This window comes from Panthera onca, chromosome A2, assembly GCF_046562875.1.
Source record: "Panthera onca isolate mPanOnc1 chromosome A2, mPanOnc1 haplotype 2, whole genome shotgun sequence".
NCBI classification, from domain to species: domain Eukaryota; kingdom Metazoa; phylum Chordata; class Mammalia; order Carnivora; family Felidae; genus Panthera; species Panthera onca.
The window spans coordinates 125,605,672-125,624,316 of NC_138340.1; the positions used below are offsets into that span (position 1 = coordinate 125,605,672).

Sequence of the window (18,645 nt, forward strand, 5' to 3'; positions counted from 1 at the left end):
TTTCAAATATATACATGGCATGGGAATTATGGTTTAGCAGTACATGTAAAGAAATAAACTCAGACACAGCAGGATCTATTGAAAAAATTCGTTCTGAATTTAATCACTCCTATTAAAGGTTATTTACAATGAAGTGATATACTAATCACATTAATATTTATACTTTATGATGCAGTGAATGATAGCTAGGAACTGGTGAATGGATTTTAAGCCCACTTATAATCTCAATTAGAAATAAACATTTGCAAGATGAAAAACTAGTGTCAGGATGTGTGTTTATTAGTATCTTAGTCTATTTTAATGTATTTTACAAATTCATTGTCCAAACCTTAACACTGTCAATGGTCATTTCCTTGGGCTTGCAATGCCAATAAAAAGGAGAACCTCAGTTTTTTTCATCTACAAAATGGGTCTCATGGGGTCTTCTCCAGGAGACGTGTGTCAGAATTAAATGAGATACTGAGAAAAAAAGAGATTTTTTAAATTTAAATTAAAACGAATAAACCCAAACCATGAACTGTAGTTGGATCCTAGTTAAGAGGGGGTAAATGAAAAATTATAAATTTTTATAACAAATTACAAATTTGTTGGTCCATCCTGGAAATTTTAGTATGAACTGAATTTTAGAAGATATTAAGGAATAATTCTTATTAATTTTCTCAGCTGTGATAAAGATACTGTGCTTACAAAAATAATATTCTTATTGTCAGTATATACTTGTAGAAGTATTTACAGGGAAAGTATCATGACGTATTCAACTTAGTTTCAAATGATTGAAGGGAGGAGGAAAGTACATACAGAGAAACAGGGCAGGTGAGGTCCAGCAAATTTAGCAAAATGTTAAGTGCTGAATTTGGGTGCAGAATACATGAGGTTCATTTTACCATTTATTTAACTTTTGGATATTTGGGGGATTTTTTTAGTCTTTTTTTAAATTAACATACAGTATAATATTAGTTTCAAGTGTATGATATAGTCATTCAACATTTCCATACAATAGCCGGGGCTCATCACAGCAAGTGCACTCCTTAAGCCCCATCACCTATTTAACTCAGATCCTGACCCACCTCCCCTCAGGTAACCACCCAGTTTGTTCTCTATAATTAAGAATCAATGTTTTGGGGCGCCTGAGTGGCTCAGTTGGTTGGGCATCCGACTTCAGCTCAGGTCATGATCTCACACTCCATGAGTTCGAGTCCCGCGTCGGGCTCTATGCTGACAGCTCAGAGCCTGGAGCCTGCTTCAGATTCTGTGTGTCCCTCTCTCTCTGCCCTTTCCCCTGCTCATGCTCTCTCTCTGTCTCAAAAATCAATAAAAACATTTACAAATTTTTTTAAATAAAAAAAAAGAATCTGTTTCTTGGTTGGTCTCTTGGTTTTTGTTGTTTCTTAAATTCCATACATGAGTGGAATAGTATGGTATTTGTCTTTCTCTGACTGACTTCTTTCACTTAGCATAGTACTCTCTAGTTCCATCCATGTCATTACAAATGGCAAAGTTTCATTCTTTTCATTCTTTTTATTCCATTTTATACATATATATGTATATATATGTATATTCATCAACTGATGAATGCGTAAAGAATGTATATGTGTATATATAGATATCCACACATATAACATCTTCTTTATCCAACTCATTAGTCAATGGACACTTGGGCTGTTTCCATTAATTTGGCTATTGTAGACAATGCTGCTATAAACATCGGGGTGCATGTATCCCTTTGAATTAGTATGTTTGTATTCTTTGGGTAAACATCACTGTTGAGTATTTGAAAATTTTTCTAAATAGGAAGTTCAGTGGAAAACAATTAAATGAGAGAGTGTCATTAAAGTGTCTGGCTCCTATTAGCTGTTAGTTTAGGATGATTACTATGTCATTACACTAGCTGCTCTACAGAGTGAACAGTGCCCTGCACGCAGCAGGTAAGTAGTGAGAACTTCCTGAAAAGAAATTTAAAAAATTAACATAAAGAGTTGAAATCCTCTCAAAAGGATGTCTCCGAGTCCATGAGGGTCACAAGCTGAGAGGAAATAAAGTTCTGCTTTCTTGGGGACACCGGGCACCTAAAGCTTAGAGGTTAAGAACACTGACCTTTGAGTCTAACCCCTTGGACTTAAATCTGTGGTGGGAGCAGTAAGGTCACCTTGGATGAATTATTTAATCCCATGCCTCAATTTTCCCAGCTGTAAACGTAACATAAAAATAGTTTGTTCCTATTTCGTAATATCCTTGTGAAGATTAACTAGGACAATGCACTTTAAGTGGTGCCCTGCACACAGTAAGTACCCAAATACTAGTTATTATTATAATTATGTAGGTAAAACCTCCTATCCCATTGTACCATGATCTGAGAGGTGCTACCAGTATTTATGCAGGATTGCTCCTTCACCTACTAAACTGAATCTATGGTGTTATTCTTAGAAACTTCCCTTCAATTTTCTTCAGTTTGTAAGTTTCACTAAAAGCCCACAATTTACCTATTCTTGCTTTGGTTTTCTTTACAGAGAATTCTGATAAAAGCAATGAAGTTTTCACATGACAAGTCTCTATTTGAGTCTCAAACATCAATGGGTTTCTTGTAGTAGTACAAATCTAATGTTTTATAGTACAAATGCTACAAATTCAATGTGTGTAAAGTGAATGTTTCAGGAATGCTTTCCAAATCTATGATATCCATATTACACGTGTCCTCAAATAAAACCTAGTATCATTGGTGTCAGTGTTTCAGATTCTCAGAGAAACAGTACTAAAGTTGTAGACCTCCGTAGGCGTCATTCTATACCCAACTCTTTAGCTTGGGCATTCTCTGAAAGTATCTACTCTCGTGTTGTTACCTTAAGAGATAACCGATCCTGCTTCAAATTCTATGTCTCCCTCTCTCTCTGCTTCTCCCCCACTCATGCTCTGTCTCTCTCTCCTTCAAAAATAAAAAGATTAAAAAAAATTAGAAAAAAGGGGCGCCTGGGTGGCTCAGTTGGTTAAGCATCTGACTTTGGCTCAGGTCATGATCTCACAGTTCATGAGTTCAAGCCCCACATCGGGCTCTGTGCTGACAGCTTAGAGCATGGAGCCTGCTTCAAATTCTATGTCTCCCTCTCTCTCTGCTTCTCCCCTGCTTATGTTCTCTCTCTGCTTCAAAAACAAATAAAAACATTAAAAAAAATTTTAAAAAGGGACGTCTGGGTTGCTCGGTTGGTTAAAGCGTCTGACTTCGGCTCAGGTCATGCCACTAATGTGTTAAAATCCCGAAGGTGACAGATCCTCTTTGCACACTCCAGAGACAGTCCAATAGTAGCCACATGCCTTATTTATAGAGTGTCTTACCATTTCCAAGGCATGTTTACACACAGTACCTCATGTGATCCTCACAGCAATGGTCAAGATGTTCTGGGTAGTTCTTAGCCCCAGTTTACAGGTAAGGAAAATGGTGGTCACAGTGGTGAAGTGATGTCTACTCCAAGTCACAGAGAAATTATAGGTGCTTATGTCTTACAGACACACATCCACTCCTGCCTTTTGCTCACATCCCTTCTCTGGGCTCCCATTTCCTCATTTGTGTAGGGCTCCCCGGGCTCCCAGCTCTTTCCTGAGAGACTCAATACCATACCTCCTCTGGCTGACCATCCCACTCTGGACTCTGAGCCATCTACCAGGCACACCTTACAAATACTCATTCACTCAGCATCCAAAATATAACAACATCAAAACAAGAGGAAAGCAATAGTCCTGGTTATCTTGAAACTAATCAAATAAAAGCAAGATACAAAGACCTTAGAGAGGCCACAAACAACCAAATTTGTCAAGTAAACTTAATGAGTTCCTTTTAGAACAAAAGGAATTCTACTTTTGGTCCTTTATGACAGTGTAAAAGTTTCTTGTCGTCTCTTAGCTTCAGCTTCCTCACTACAGAATGTTCCTATTACCCCCAGCCTTCAAAGTTATGTTGACCAAAAAAGAAAAAAAAATATGGGAATGTATCTAACAGTACCTAGCCCTTAGTTAAGACTTTGATAATTACTTATTGAGTTGGACTAAACCTTATAGATGAAGAAATACATAAGCTTGAAATGTGACATATACCAAAGAGTAAAAAGTATAAAACTCAATATTATAAATTAGATGTCTTGATGTTAATTAAATATATACTGCTTACATGCTCCAGTTTATTATCTAAAGAGATCATTCTACTAGAATTACCTTAAATTACACTAAATAAGCTTCACAAAATATCTAAAATATCAGTAGTTTGGATAGTTGGCTGGAATATGTGTGTTAGTTTAGCAAAAAAACTGAACCTCTAAATTTTATGAAGAAATAGCTATATAGGTATGATATATATATATGTGTGTATATATATATACATATACATATATATACATACACACATATATATATACATATATATATATATATGTATATGTATATATATATCATGAGGCTTTACCAGAAGGAGAAAAAGGAAGCAGGTGATTTTCTCAAGAACAAAATTTGAGAAGGCAGATAGGGCAGGTTTAGCGGGGGAGAGTGGGCAGTGAACAACCTGACCAAGAGTATAAAGACTCTAGACAAGATGGTATAATACAGACCATCATAACTTTGAGCCATGGTCACTCAACACGCTTAGAGGTCCTGGGGCTGATACTCCATAGCATTCACCAAAGTCAACTTCGATACTAAGTTCTGGGATTTCATTTCTCTCCACGAAAATGAAAGCAGCTCCTAAATCTTTGCCTTATTTAGGAAATAAATGGTGAATGCCAAACTCACCAGTTGATTCTGGTAGGCAGTGACTGCTGTGAAAACGGTCTCTGGAAAGATGAATGTTCTGAATTCTTCAGACTTCAGATTGAGCAATGAGGCTGTGTGGTCTTTCTTCTTAATGATGTGCACCCGTGGCTGGTACTTGTGCATGGAGTTCAAAATTATCTACAACAAAGAGATGGGAAGTACTGAATATTAAGTATTTATATTGCAAAACAGGCCAAACTGCAATGAGGCAAAGAAAGAACCATAAAATCTAGTTTCAAATTTAAGTTTTAAGAGTAGAAGCCACCCTTTCCACTCTTTTTTTTTTTTTTTTTTAATGTTGATTTATTTTTGAGAGACAGAGACAGAGCATAAGCAGGGGAGGGGCAGAGAGAGAGGGAGACACAGAATTGGAAGCAGGCTCCAGGCTCTGAGCTGTCAGCACAGAGCCTGACATGGGGCTTGGACCCACGAACCCTGAGATCACAACCTGAGTCAAAGTCAGATGCTTAACTGACTGAGGCACCCAGACAACTCCACCGTTTCCATTCTTAAGGCAAATCATTTTCACAGGATGCTGCAGAAACATAGTTGTGAAATCACATTTTACCAAAACAAGTGTAAATAATACAAGTTGCTTCAAGGGTCCTTTCTAAACTGATGGGGGGGAAAACATCTGAAGGATAAGTTTGTTTTTTTTTTTTTTTAATCAAGTCTTTAAAATATATTTTGTTAGTCTGGTTAGACTGAGGATGTATGTCTAAATTTTCTAAAGTAAGAACTTATATATTCCAGGAGGACAGATTGTTATTTATGGTAGTAGAGGGGAATAAAAAGAATTAAGAAAGGTTAGGTGACATTAGATCTTAGAGTGCAGAAACTGTTACTTTCTAGCTCCTTCATCTTGGGCCAAATGATCTCGCCTCTCCAACTTTGTTTTCTCAAATACAAAAACTTAATCTCACAAGGTTGTGGTGAGGATAAGATGATGTTAACTCTCATAAGTTGCACAGCAAATAGGAAGTGCTCAGTAAACTTTAGTAGTCGTAGTAGTATTTCTGACAATTTTGTTGATTCCTGACTCACTGTTATGAACCAAACATGAATGACAGTGATGACCATCTTCTGTTTTACAGCCAGTAAAAGTTGCCTAAAACTTAGAAATCATAAGTCTACCTTGATTAACCAGGCAGTATTTCTCATGAATGTTTTAAACAAAATATAATGATTCGCCATTATGAAATCCGAGCAACAAAATTCACTTTCATATATAAAGGATTTTCTACATCTTCCCCACTGCCGCTCAGACAGCTACCTAAATCTGCAAAACTGGGCATGTCCTTCCTAGGATAACAGTGCTCACACTGTATGCCCTTCACCCCAAGGGCCTAGCAGAGAGCCTGACTTTCCTGGGCGGCATGTGATAAATAGTGTGGCAGGAGTGTGGTCAATGGCAGTGTTGATGCATCTTCTAGACTAACATGGGTGTGGTAGATGAGTATTTTTGCTGGTTTACTTTAGCAGAGTTAAATACTAGTCACTGTGAGATAACTAATATAGAATCAATCTCTCTCTGTGCTGAGATATAAGCCAACTTAAAGTTACAGGACATTAACTGGCATTGAATTTTGAACATGCCATCCTTTTATGATCCCAAACCTGAAGAGGAATAACTAAAACAAATGAGAGCTCCAAATGAATTGGAATAGACTTTAAAAAAGTCATTTCTTTATATAAGACATTTATTCCAAGGAGTTTAAGATAATTACGCTCACTCATAAAACTGGAATAAACTCAAAACAAAACAAAACAAAAACTGGAATAAATTCAAAGTGACAAAAGTAAACTCTTAAAACTGATATAAGAAAAACGCTGGGCATTCATTATGTGTTGTAATAAGAAGTTACAAATAATTTTCACACACATTCTCTCTTTCTCTCTCTCTCTCTCTCACACACACACACACACACACCCACACCCCCCCCCCCCACACACACACACACACATACACAAAGGACAAAGCCCTAAGCTTTAAATAATGTCCCTTCTCCCATACTTACACCATCCCTAGGTCAATTTCCTTCGGGAAAAGGTGCTGGAGAGGGTCCAACCTCAGACTGAATCTCAGAGCCAGGGCTCCTTGACTATCCGCTCAAGATCTCATTGGGTTAAGGAATACTAAAAGAAATGTGAACTTTGCTTCACTGAAGAACTAAATTCCCTGAAGTAAAAAATTTTCCTGTTATAAAACTAAAAATGCATCTGTAAGAAGGGCTTCTTCCGGACTAATTCAAAGCACTTGGCTAAACTACACAAGATCTAAAAATCTTGCCTTGTAGTTTTCAGAACACACTATTTATGGTGATAAAGGGTTACATTAAATAATAAAACTTTAAAGCTAAAATGGATATTAACAATCATCTAAGACTAAACAATTTGTCAAGGTCTAATCTTGGCATAATCAGACTAGAACCCAGAGCTCCTGAAATCCAGCTTGGTGCTATTCCCACCCATGAAGTTGATATTGAAAGGAGAACATATTAATTCTGGACAGGTGATTTCAAAATGAACTCTCAAGTCTTTCTGGAAAGACTCAAACAGTGCTTCTCAAAGCTTCACATATGGAAAATATCAGAACCATTAAAAATTTCATTTCTCCCTGCAAAGATTTCAGTGGAGTCCAAGAAATTTTAATATGAATGACATTAAGAATGATCTGGCCTACAGAAAATGTCTCTCAGATACTCATCATTTTTAACCTGAAAAAAAAATCCATCAATGAAAACATCTTTTTTAAAAAAACAGAAAAGGACAGTTATCCCAACAGTCTTAAAGATAAAAGTCAATTATCTTTTCCAATACATAAAATAACAGAAACCTATTAACCTACTTGCAACATCCCAACAGCAGAGTCATGAGTACCTGGTTACTCTGATTTGGTCATGATAAACAAGGTCTCTTGTGGGCGAATGGATGGTGGCAACGTCTGAAGTGATTTGTTTGCTTCCAATTTCATTGGAAATTGATTTTCCAATTTGAAACCATGTCTAAAACTCTCTAATATATATCTATTTATAACCATCCTTTCTGAGAAAAGTTCTGAAACTTCTAAAGTGCATAGATCCAATAAAAACTAAAACCTGAAGGAACAAGAGCCTTAATAAAGGGGTAAGAGAGAGAATAATGATAGAATATCTAAGCCCAGGGAAGTAACCAGTGAAATACCAATGTGCTTTCTGGCAATTGAGGCAAAACCAAATAACCCAGTATTCTTATCAAAAAGAAGTATGCAAGTCTAAAGTTTTCTTAGCATAAAATCTAAAACAATTTTTATGTCAATCTTTATTTAAGAGCATGGACTAACATCACAATTCCTTACAAAGCAGTCTTACCAAAAGTGTAAAGCCATGCGTCAATGGCTATTTGTACTATTAATTACTGATATGAGCCCAGAATTCAAATTTCTCTTTTTCCATATTTTGATGAACTCCTTATGACATAAAATCAAATGTTTTATTTTTCATTTCAAGACTTCTCTGTGCCTTAATATTCCTAAGACTCTCTACAGCAGGGGTATATAATGAGTAAAGAGCCCTTCGTCAAGTTTATTTGGGCATAAAACCCTTTTGTCCTATTGCGTCTCCCATGAACATGGTCTATAAACACACCTTGGGAAACCCCCAAGGGAGATGTCCGTCCTATTCCCCCTATGCTGTGTCATCTAACATACCACTGACAGAAACTAGACGTTTAACCCAAGAATGGGCTACAGTAGCATCCAGAATGCACATTCCCTTTGTTTGGTTGGTGCAGTCTTAGGACATTTATAATGCCATAGGTCCCTGACTCTCTTGCATAGAAATGGCACACGGCATCCCTGTAAGTGATGTCTTAAGAAGAGGAAACAAAATTCCCTGAAGAACAAATGGATGTTTTCAATGAATGACTCATAGATGGAGGATGGGATGGGGAGAGGGAGGGGAGGAAGAGATTTAGAGGGAGGAAGTTTTGAGGGACTCCTCCATTCCATCCCAGGGAATCCACATAATCCAAGGCACTGTACTTACATGGCCATGCTGATCTAGTTCATTGTTGGTGAGTTTCACCTTTTCAAAAGACACCATCTGCTTGAGCAGCTGCTCACCAGTAAAAGGAGAATCTGGGTGTACATACAGCCTAAGAAAATTATGAGAGATTTTGTTAATCTTTAATATATTTTTAAAATCTGTTCTCTGTGGGTCATAAAATACTCTGATTCTAAAGGAATGCAAAAACTTCATGTTGGTGAATTTTATTTGCCCCACGTAATCTCAAATTTAATAATACAACAACATCAAAATAAATCTAAAACATCTAAACATGTTTCTTTATGTACCAGTGATCTAAAAGGGGTTTTACCTAATAAATTTTCTATTGTCTGTTCGGCAAGCCATTTTTAAAAGGCAAATATTGTTCCATCTATCTAATCAACTACTGGTCTGTTTCTGTAAAATATAAAATCTTATTACTGTTGTGGGTATTTTCAAAAGAGAGACAAGCTTATACTAATTGTGTAACAAGTACCTAGTGTAAATACTGTTAAAAGTAAAAAGAACAATGAAGGGATGAAGAACATAAAAGACAAAACAATTCTAGAGAACCCATTCATTTAAACTTGAAGATGATGCAGAAGTCTATAAATATAAGACAAAGTAATTTTACTACAGCGGACTGCCTAACTTTTAATGGTTCACAGATCACAGTCTGTTATTTCTTCTAGTACCTTAAATACTATGACTTTTATCTAGTTAAGTGCCCACTAGATGAGAGTGAAAAAAAGCTGGGTAAACCTCATATTATTCAATGTATTTATTCATATACAACTTAAAGGGGGGGGAGCTTTGATGGGAAAAAATGTATTTACCACGTATTTATCATTTATCAGCTGCTACGTGCAAGAAAACTCACAGTTAGATGTAGGCCATTTGTTCTATCTGCAAAGTATTACACAAAGTATAACTCTGTAAATTCAAATTCTGGTATCCACTGGATATAAGCTTGTCTGAAGTCAGGGGAGATACAGAACTCAAGAAAGAAAAGGAAGTATCCCTGATTTAATAGGACAAATCCCTTTATCCATTTAACAGGCTATTTATATCTCAATTTTATACAGGATCTTTGTATCTTTAACCAAACATAAATATTATGGTTGGGGCAACATCAGTGGGGAAAAAAAAAAATCACAAAACATTTACTTGCAGTGTTTCTTTAAAAGAAAGAAAGAAAGAAAGAAAGAAAGAAAGAAAGAAAGAAAGAAAGAAAGAAAGAAAAGAAACCAGAAGTCTATGCCATGCTCTGTCACAAACAGGACTAAGAACAGAAGAATTAGGTAGCCGTACTGAAATGTGAAAGCCCGCCAGAAGCAAAGCACAAAAAAGACTAACAGCACTAGAAATTCTTACTAGACCCTTATAAGAACTTTAAAGTCTTTCAGTGTATGTTTGTCTGTCTGTTGGTTTTGGAGGAGTGTTTAAAAATGCCTTTCAATCGAAGTATATTCCTTAATGATACAACCATCATAACATTTCAAGTATACCCCTCCAAGGCTATCACTATATGAAGTTGCTTTACTGGCCAGCACCACATCCTACCTACCCCACCAAAAAAGGTTCAAAAATATTTAAAGTCCTAGAAGTTCATGAAATGTTCCTTCTTTATCAATTCAACATGGGTCTTCACAACAATAAAGACTAACTTATTTAAATATCAATTGCTTTAAAGACAACAAAAGGTCCTATATGAAAATATGACATTATTTTTTAAAAAAAGAAAAGATAACGTTACTTTAGATAATGTATATATCTTGCCATTGTGGAGATCAAATGATACTGTCCAGTATTATTTCTTCTGGTTAGGAACAACTGACTGGTAAACTTTGGTCTGAAACAATATGTTTCAAGGAATAAGAACCACAAGGAACTTCTACCATTAATACAAAAATTATCACCTCCCATGTTCCTCACCTTTCCCTTACAGAGTTATACAACACAGCACTATTTGTTTTAATAATAATAAAGAATATTTGTTTAAAATTGGTAGAATATTTCTACCCTATAACACACCAAACACTTTTATTTAATATCAGTATAAATATACTGAAGATGAATGAAAAAAAGCATACAGGAAGCCCCTCCTCGAGATCTCAAGTCCCCCAGGACTTAAAATTCCAGCAATAGCTTAAACATGCTTCAGTTAAGATAGTGTATTGGTACGTGCTTTCCTTCTCCAACCAGAACAGATTAGTAACATAAACAAGGCATGTCATATTTCCAAAGTCCTGCTGGCCTGCACCAGCTCCTCATACCTTCAGATAGGAAGAAAACAGATGCTAAATAAGAGGGATTAACTTCTTAGAGGAAAGACTTTGGGGAGAGAAAAAAAGAAGATTTGATTGTAAAAATGGTTAGAATACTGCTAAAGCTCGCTCTCTCTCTCGCTCTCTCTCTCTCTCATTTAAAAAGATTTTGTAAAGTGTGGAAGTAAGCTTGAGAGTAGTAAGAATCAGCTCTTTAATGATAAATAGTAAAGAATATTAATATAATCATTTTAGTACCAACTATAAGACGGTGAATCTTGCTCTATTTAAAAAAAAAATGGGTGTAACATTTTTGTAAAATGTCTTAGGCCTGCTATTTAGTATGTTATTTAATATACTGATTTGGAAGAGTTGGGAAGATGTCCTTCCTAGTCTCCTGTGGGAATGGAAAAGTCTGAGAGGCTTCTTTTAATCTTTTCTCCAGTGTATTTAGCATACCGTAAGCTCAATAATGTGATCAGTGACTAAGTAAGCTTAATATTCCATCTGAACTAGTGTGTGTAAATTGTGTTGATTCTGTGCCTTGATTAAAACTCCAGACTAGATACTTACAAAGAATCAACCAAACTTCAGAGTTCCTAAGTCTGTACATGTAAATAAATTATTCATTCTGATAGGAACTTCCAACAAACTACAAAAATTAGGTAATCATAAAACAACTTAAAATCAGCGAGGCTTGGCTTTAGAACCCTAACTGTAAAGTCCGCTAATATCCTTTGCTTGTATTAAAGTATTCAGTTAGATTCCTATAACTTCAGCTATTACTATTTGCATAAGCTAATATATGCTTTTTTTCCCCCCTTAGAAGGCTAATTTGGGCAAAGCGGCAACAATAAAAAGCAGCATGTGATTTTTTAAACAGAGTTCTCCTTCAAAAACATTACCAATGAACAGCACAAAAATAAACATATATGATCCCTAACATATTGAGTAACATTTTGCATAAAATAATATTAACCTGTTGTTGAATTACATCCACCCACTGAACTTATTATGGAGAAGGGGTGAAAAAGAGTTTGCTTTTCTTACGTAAAATTTCTGAGTCCCTTACTGGTCAAAAACAAATGCATTTCACCAAAATGATGTTTATTGTGTGCAGATGTTACCATATTACTAAGAAGTACTTACTACGAACAACCACTTTACTCAAATACACTCTTCTCAAAAGGATGTTAGGGCAACCACTTCAGCAGCAGGTTTATTCAGTCTGGTGTTAAGCAGCCAACTAGAAATGATGGGTGCCATATGAAATAGGTCTGGATCTCTAATGAATATTCTAACTGAAATTAGGAAAGCTTGAAAATGAATTACAAAAAAAGAAACAATTAAAGACGACTTTCCGTCTGTGCACAAACTCTGCCTTTCTCAGATATTTTGTAGTCACTCCTCTGGGCTGGGAATGCTCTCTACCAGAGCTCACCACTGTAAAAACAGAACTGCTTAGAATTCAACCAGCCAGACACATTCTGCTCTCAGGGTTCATACGCACTGCATTTGCTCTGCCCGAAAATCTGAAGGCACAAACCTGGCTGGCAGTGGTGGGTCTGCCTTGCCAGCCACCAGCCAGGAAGACCGGTGGTAGGCGTAGCGGTACCTCTTGTTGTCCACGGGGACGATGTCCATCAGGACTATGTACTTGGCCTCAGGATCCACGCCAGAAAAGGATACTCGAATGGTGGGAAACATCCTCCTGACACAAGGAGACAAAGAGAATCCGCTGGAGCTCCTTCCTGGAGGCTAATGAGTCACTGAATAAAAGGGCGAGGTCCTACTCCCTCCCCACTGACCCCCACACCCTTTTTGTTTCCACAGAGACTTGAGTACTGAGACCCTCCTTCTCCCACACCTACATAATTTTAGGTGTCACCATCATAGGAGTCCCCTTTGCTACGTGAAAAGTTTTGTTTTGCTTTTTAATACTGGAAGGTCTTCAAGTAGGGAAAATCGTATGCTGTATTATCAAACGTGTCAGACTCCCCCAGACCAAAGTCTCTGGAGCAGACCCAGTCTCCCAACCCTCTTGGGTTGCAGGGAGAAAACTCAGTTCAGCCACAGAAATCTAGGGTAGGTTGGGTTCGGGAGACCCTGCGGGTATTTCCCAGAGTCTACAGAGCTGGAGTGACCAGGGCTGCAGGCCACTGACCTTTAGAGTCTTTGTCCCAGGCCTGGGGAGCCACCTGCACCCCCATGCACTACCCCGTGCCTGCCCCACTAAGGCACCAAGGGGGCCCGCCGCACCAGCACTCCATCCTACACAGTGTGAGTTTCAAATTTCATTCCTCTGGGCAGGTTTTAATTTTAGTTTTTAATGGGAACTGGCAGCTTTTGCAAATTGAGGCCAATAAAAGGGAAGCTACTTGCCTCCCTGGAAGCACCCAGCAGCCTGCCCTACACCCCCAGCAAGATTCCTGCTTCCCTCCAGATGCCAACTCCCCACCCCAAAGCCCTCCCAGATGGCAGATCACTGGTCCCCACATCCCTCTCATCAAGGCCACGGCCACCATGGGGTTTTCCATGGCCAGATCCTGAGAAAGCAAATAAATGCTCAGAAGTCTGTCTCGCAGCTCTTTCCAAAAGCAAGTTGATAGAAAGAAGCCCTCCTTAAGGGAAGCTTCCTCTCGGTGCTCTGGACCAGTGGGGTTTCACCCAGCTCCAGTGAACACCCGAGGCCACTGTCATCCCTGTACCCCTTACACACCAAGCGCCCCACCGCCACCACGGATCGCTACCTGCCCGACTTGGTGATGATCATCTCTGTTCCCAGCTCGTGGAATTTGTCCCAGAGCTCCTTCGTCTCCAGGCTGCAGGCAATTTTGGCCATTTCCTCACTGGGGATGATGGGGGTGGTGGGGATCAGCGGCTCAGTACACAGAGAGGAGGAGGAGGGGCTGCCACTGCTGCCGCCACCGGCAAACTCCCCGTGAGCATCCAGGCTGGTCAGTTCACCCAGGGGCTGGGCACAGGAGGACTTCTCAACAAATTGTTCTGCAGGCAAAGAGAATGGAGAATGACAGCTAACGCTGTCAAGCAAAGACACAGGAAGGAGAACAGCACAACCCAAACAGGTACTGGACTCGACTTTGGAAAAGTGAAGTTCAGAAACTCCAAGAAGGCCATGATAACCCATCACTATATAAATTCTCATGGAATGACATACCCAGCGCTTGCTTACCGAACCAAATGAGTTCTAGAACTGTGGCTTGTTACTAACATTATGAAAGCCACTTTGGGGACTACAAATGTAAGGAGTGCACAAAGGGAAAGGAGGTGATCGTGAAAGATGAAAAGCAAGTATTCCTACTGTTATCCCTGTCAAGTTCTAGACGTTGTAGCTTGTGGGATCTCCTGCCAGTCCTGCCTCTTTGACAACCAGGAGAGACTTTTATCCAGGGAGACCAAAGGGAACGAAGAGGTCAGCATCTTCCTTACTTTGAGAGAAGCTTTCCCTTCCGTCCTGAGCCCTCTCTCCACAAGAAAAAAGGAAAGGTGGAAGGGAAGGGAAGAAAAGTGGGGATGCGGTTAAAATGAAAACTCAAGTCGCTTCACTTCTCTGCCTGGCTCTCAGTGTGCTAGGCTTTAATAACAGGGCAATTTTACAATACCCCTCCCAGCCTGAGATCTTACAAAAGACTCTAACATATAGCTTATTAAATCACAAAAGTGGGCTCGCTAGGCCATTTTGGGAACAGGTGTGAAAAAATGTCTTGAGGGCAGTGTGTGTATTTTTCTCCCTTTCTCTCAAAAAGGTCCTGGAAGTGAGGGAAACAACCCTCAACCCAGGCTAGCAGAGTATTTAAAGTAGGAAGAACACCATCCACCATCAGGCTGGAATACCGCTGCCTATGAACCAAACATTCTACTCCACAGCTGATAAGGGCCTAGGACTACACCAGTCACTTTGATGGAATACAGGGGGACTTTTGTAATTGTCCCAATTATCTTGTATCCCTTAAAAAAGAAACTACTTGAATCTGTAATGTGAAACTGATCTCTAAACAACTCTGTTCTAAGTGCCAAGGAATTGAAACAAGTTCTAAATGTAGATATAGACATGTATATGTTATGTATCACATAAAGCATTTTATTTCCCATATTTCTCCTTGGCTTAGGGCAGGCAAGCAGGAAGCAGGGAATTTTTACCTTTTCTTCTCTTACAATAATAATCCAACTCACTGTAACATTTTAAATTAAGAATAATCAAATTAAGTATCTTGGCCTTAAATTTTCAAGTTCAAAGAACAAAAAGTACGCCAGGGCAAAATCTTATTTTCAATAAATATTTTCAGAAACACATTCACATGATGTCTTTATAGAGAATTAACACGTAGCTTCAGAAATTTTCTTATTTTTCTGACAATTGGAAAAGGTAGACTCCCTAAGCCCCAGACTAAGGACAGCCAGGGTGGGAAAGTGGAGGAAGAAGAAAATGATACCGAATTTCTGCAACACAATGTTATGTGTCAAGGGTACCTCAATAAAAAAGATCTGAAAGAAATGCTCTAGTGGTTTAAGGAAGGCAGCTCTTCTAAATAAATTTTACGTGTTGAAATGCGCAATCCTGATACACTTTTGAGTCCCTACCCCACAATTGCTTCCACACCTCACACCTCTCCATCCAAAGTACCATATTCTCTGTAACAGAACCTCTAGGTGTTTCTCTTGTGGGAGTCCTCAGCTTAAAGTCACTAATTACACTGTTGAACTACTAGCCCCTGGAAAGGACAAGAATGCCTTCTGGGTCTTTCAGAGCCCGTCTTATAAGCCCAGGGGAAAGAGGTTCATTTTACAGACTGTGTATTTGCGGTGGGGGAGAAGGTGGTGGCTATATAGTTTAGAATTGAGATAGAAAGCGAGTTTTCTCAGGAAAAGAAATAGAAAAGAAAGCAATACTGAAATGACAGTGGAACTGAAAATGGCATGTTTCCCAGTCTGCTGTCTGTAATTCTGACAGGAATATTAACCCGAAGGGCTCTTTCCCTGCTAGCTACTGAACTGTGATGGGGAGTTCATAAAGAATTCAGAGGCCTTCGAAATAGGAGTGGATAATGTTGGGCTGTCCCACCAAAATCACTTTGAAATTGGTGGTTAATATGTCTGCAAACAGTTTGGGTTTGTTTCATTGGTTGTTTCCTCTTTTTTTTGGCAGATTTCAGGCAGGTGAGAAGAACCAGGGAAAGTGAGTGAAACCTTGCAGGGGAGACTTTTTGACATTATATTTTCTGGAGATCTTCCTGTTTCCTTTTCCTTGGTTCTAAGTTGCTCTGGGGTTTTAGCTTTCTTTCCTTTTTGCCCAGCCCTCTTATTTTTCATCTTTAACCCTTTGTCTTTCATACTAGGATTGCTGTTTCAGATGTGGGATGTTAAAGTGTTGGGAAGGACAGGGAGAAAGAAAGAAAAAACACAGGGGAGAGTCAAAAAATATATTACCCTAAGTTTGCTATTTGATGTTTCTCACCATTTTCGGGCTATCAGATGATCAGGATGTAAAATAATTTTTTCCTGGGGACCCAAGAGGTGATGAGAACACTCCTTTCTCTGTTAATTGTAAAGGGACTTTGAAATACTCAAGTCCAGCAGTCTCTTTCCCACACAGTTCACTTGTGCTGAGGGGAACATAATCCCTATTTTCCCTTTACTCCAAGCCTAGTGTCTTCTATAAATGGTAAAGGTTGTTAAATAAACAGTATAGCTAAAAGTTGAGGAATTTGGAAAATGGTTACTGGCTAATGTTTTTGCCAACCTCCACTGAAAGTGATGGCGGTTACAAAATGATGTCTCACTGATAAGTTTGGAGCTTCTGTGAAGAAAACGGTTCATGGGGGGACAACTGGCTTATTCTACAGCATATGGCAGTGGCTTTAAGGAGTTAATTCTGTTTATTCAAGTCAAAGGAAAAACAAAATCCAACTAGTTTCTTGTTAAGTCGCTAAGAGTCTCCTCGGGATCAAATGCACACGCAGGTGTTACACGCATGGTAAATTCTGTTGAGTCTTAAAAGGGGTTAATTATCTATCTCTGATTGTTTTGGTACCAACCAAGTTACACACTCTCCTGCACAAGTACGACTTGACCTGGGGATTCTAGATGAATAAGTAGAGACAGTGGCTAGCGCACATCCGAGATGCGAAACCGGTTGTCTGTGAAGCCCCCAAAGAAAAGAATCTCCCGACCCCGGCGTGGGGCCCGTGGCCTGAAGATCAGAAGCTGCCTAGAGCAGGGAAAGGCGGCCACCCTCTCAAGCCTCCCGCAGGCAGGGGACAGAGGGACAGACAGATGCGCGGCGGCCCGCTCCTGTCCTAGGCGGACAGTCGGGCAGCCCGACTTACCAAGTGGTTTGATGGTGTTCTCGGCGGCTTCCTTCTCCTTAGAGCCGCCGCTCGACATGAGCGCGGCGATGGAGAAGGCGTTGGCCCGGGAGGAGAGCTGTGGCTTGGGCGACGCCGTGAACTCCATGGCCCCCAGTGTGCGGTCCTGGCCACGCACGGGGCCTGCCGAACTGCCGTCCAGCTTCCCCAAGGGAGACAAAAACCAACACAGAGCGCAAAGTTTCCAATTGCAATCTCAGCGGAGTCGGGAACTCCAGATGAGTCAGCCCCAACCGGACAAGAGCTCCCCACTGCCCTCTGTCCCTCACTGCAAAGCCCTCCAGCCGCAGAGACTTCCCACTAGCCGGAGAGGACAGGAGAGGACCAGCCTCGGGCTCCACCGGGCGCGCGAACCCTGGGGCGCTCCGCAGGACCACAGGCTGCGCCGCCGGAAGCTGGAGATGAGCATCGGGCGCGCAAAACCCGGGGGTCTCGCGGCACCCCTGTGCGTCCTTCCTCCGTCCACGCGCTGGGGACAGCCGGAGCGGCCCAAGCTGCAGGAAGGAGGCTACGAGTGGAACTCCGCAGCGAGGGGGCGGACGCCGGACAGTACCGGCGCCGGCGTGCGGAGCACAGCGCGGCGCGGAGGACACTGCGCCCGGGCGCTCGCAGCCCTGCGCCTTAATTTGCTGGCGGCAGCTATCCCAGCGGCCCGCAGCCAGTCAGCGCCGCCTCACGTCACCGCTTCCTGATTCCGCCGCCGGGGGCGGGGCAGCGGGCTGGGTAGGGAGGGCGCGCCCCGGGCGCGGTGCCCGCTCGGCCTCGCGCAGCAGCCAGCCGCGAACCTGGCACCCGTTCGGAAAAAGTGCCACCACCGAGCTGCCGCGGACTCGCCTAGCCCAGGGCGGAAGGGACTTGCGCGCGGTTGGGAGGGGGTATTTTTGAAGCGGCTAGGACGCGGGATCCCGAGAGTGGTCCAGTGCGGGAACCTAGACCAGAAGTAGCCTGGGGGAGTTCCTGCTTCTTCCGTTCTTTTTCTTGAGCGTGCTCAAAGTTCCAAAAGAAAGTTGGGAAGCTTTAAGTAGAGCGGAAACCCGCGCCACAGAGCCACCACGTACGGGCCAGGTCCTATTCTCTCTGGGCAGTTCCCAGGGCTGGGTGCCCTCACTCGTTGGGCTCCAAAATCTGTCTGCTTGACAGTGGGACTGGAGATACACAGTCCTGCAAAAGATATGC

The 18,645-nt window shown here is 40.6% G+C and overlaps 1 protein-coding gene across 1 annotated transcript in view; it reads right to left on the reverse strand.

Annotated features, from left to right (window-relative positions):
- The window catches only part of TBX20 (T-box transcription factor 20), a 61,097-nt gene extending 43,431 nt beyond the window's left edge, over positions 1-17,666 (reverse strand). The window contains exons 1-5 of the mRNA XM_060632871.3: positions 17,431-17,666; positions 13,834-14,089; positions 12,630-12,794; positions 8,817-8,925; positions 4,771-4,929 (exon numbers count right to left, since the gene is read on the reverse strand). Of these exons, the coding sequence (XP_060488854.1) occupies positions 4,771-4,929; positions 8,817-8,925; positions 12,630-12,794; positions 13,834-14,089; positions 17,431-17,557 (816 nt within the window). The 5' untranslated portion in view covers positions 17,558-17,666. The remainder of the gene's footprint in view (positions 1-4,770; positions 4,930-8,816; positions 8,926-12,629; positions 12,795-13,833; positions 14,090-17,430) is intronic.
- Positions 17,667-18,645: the final 979 nt, after the last annotated feature.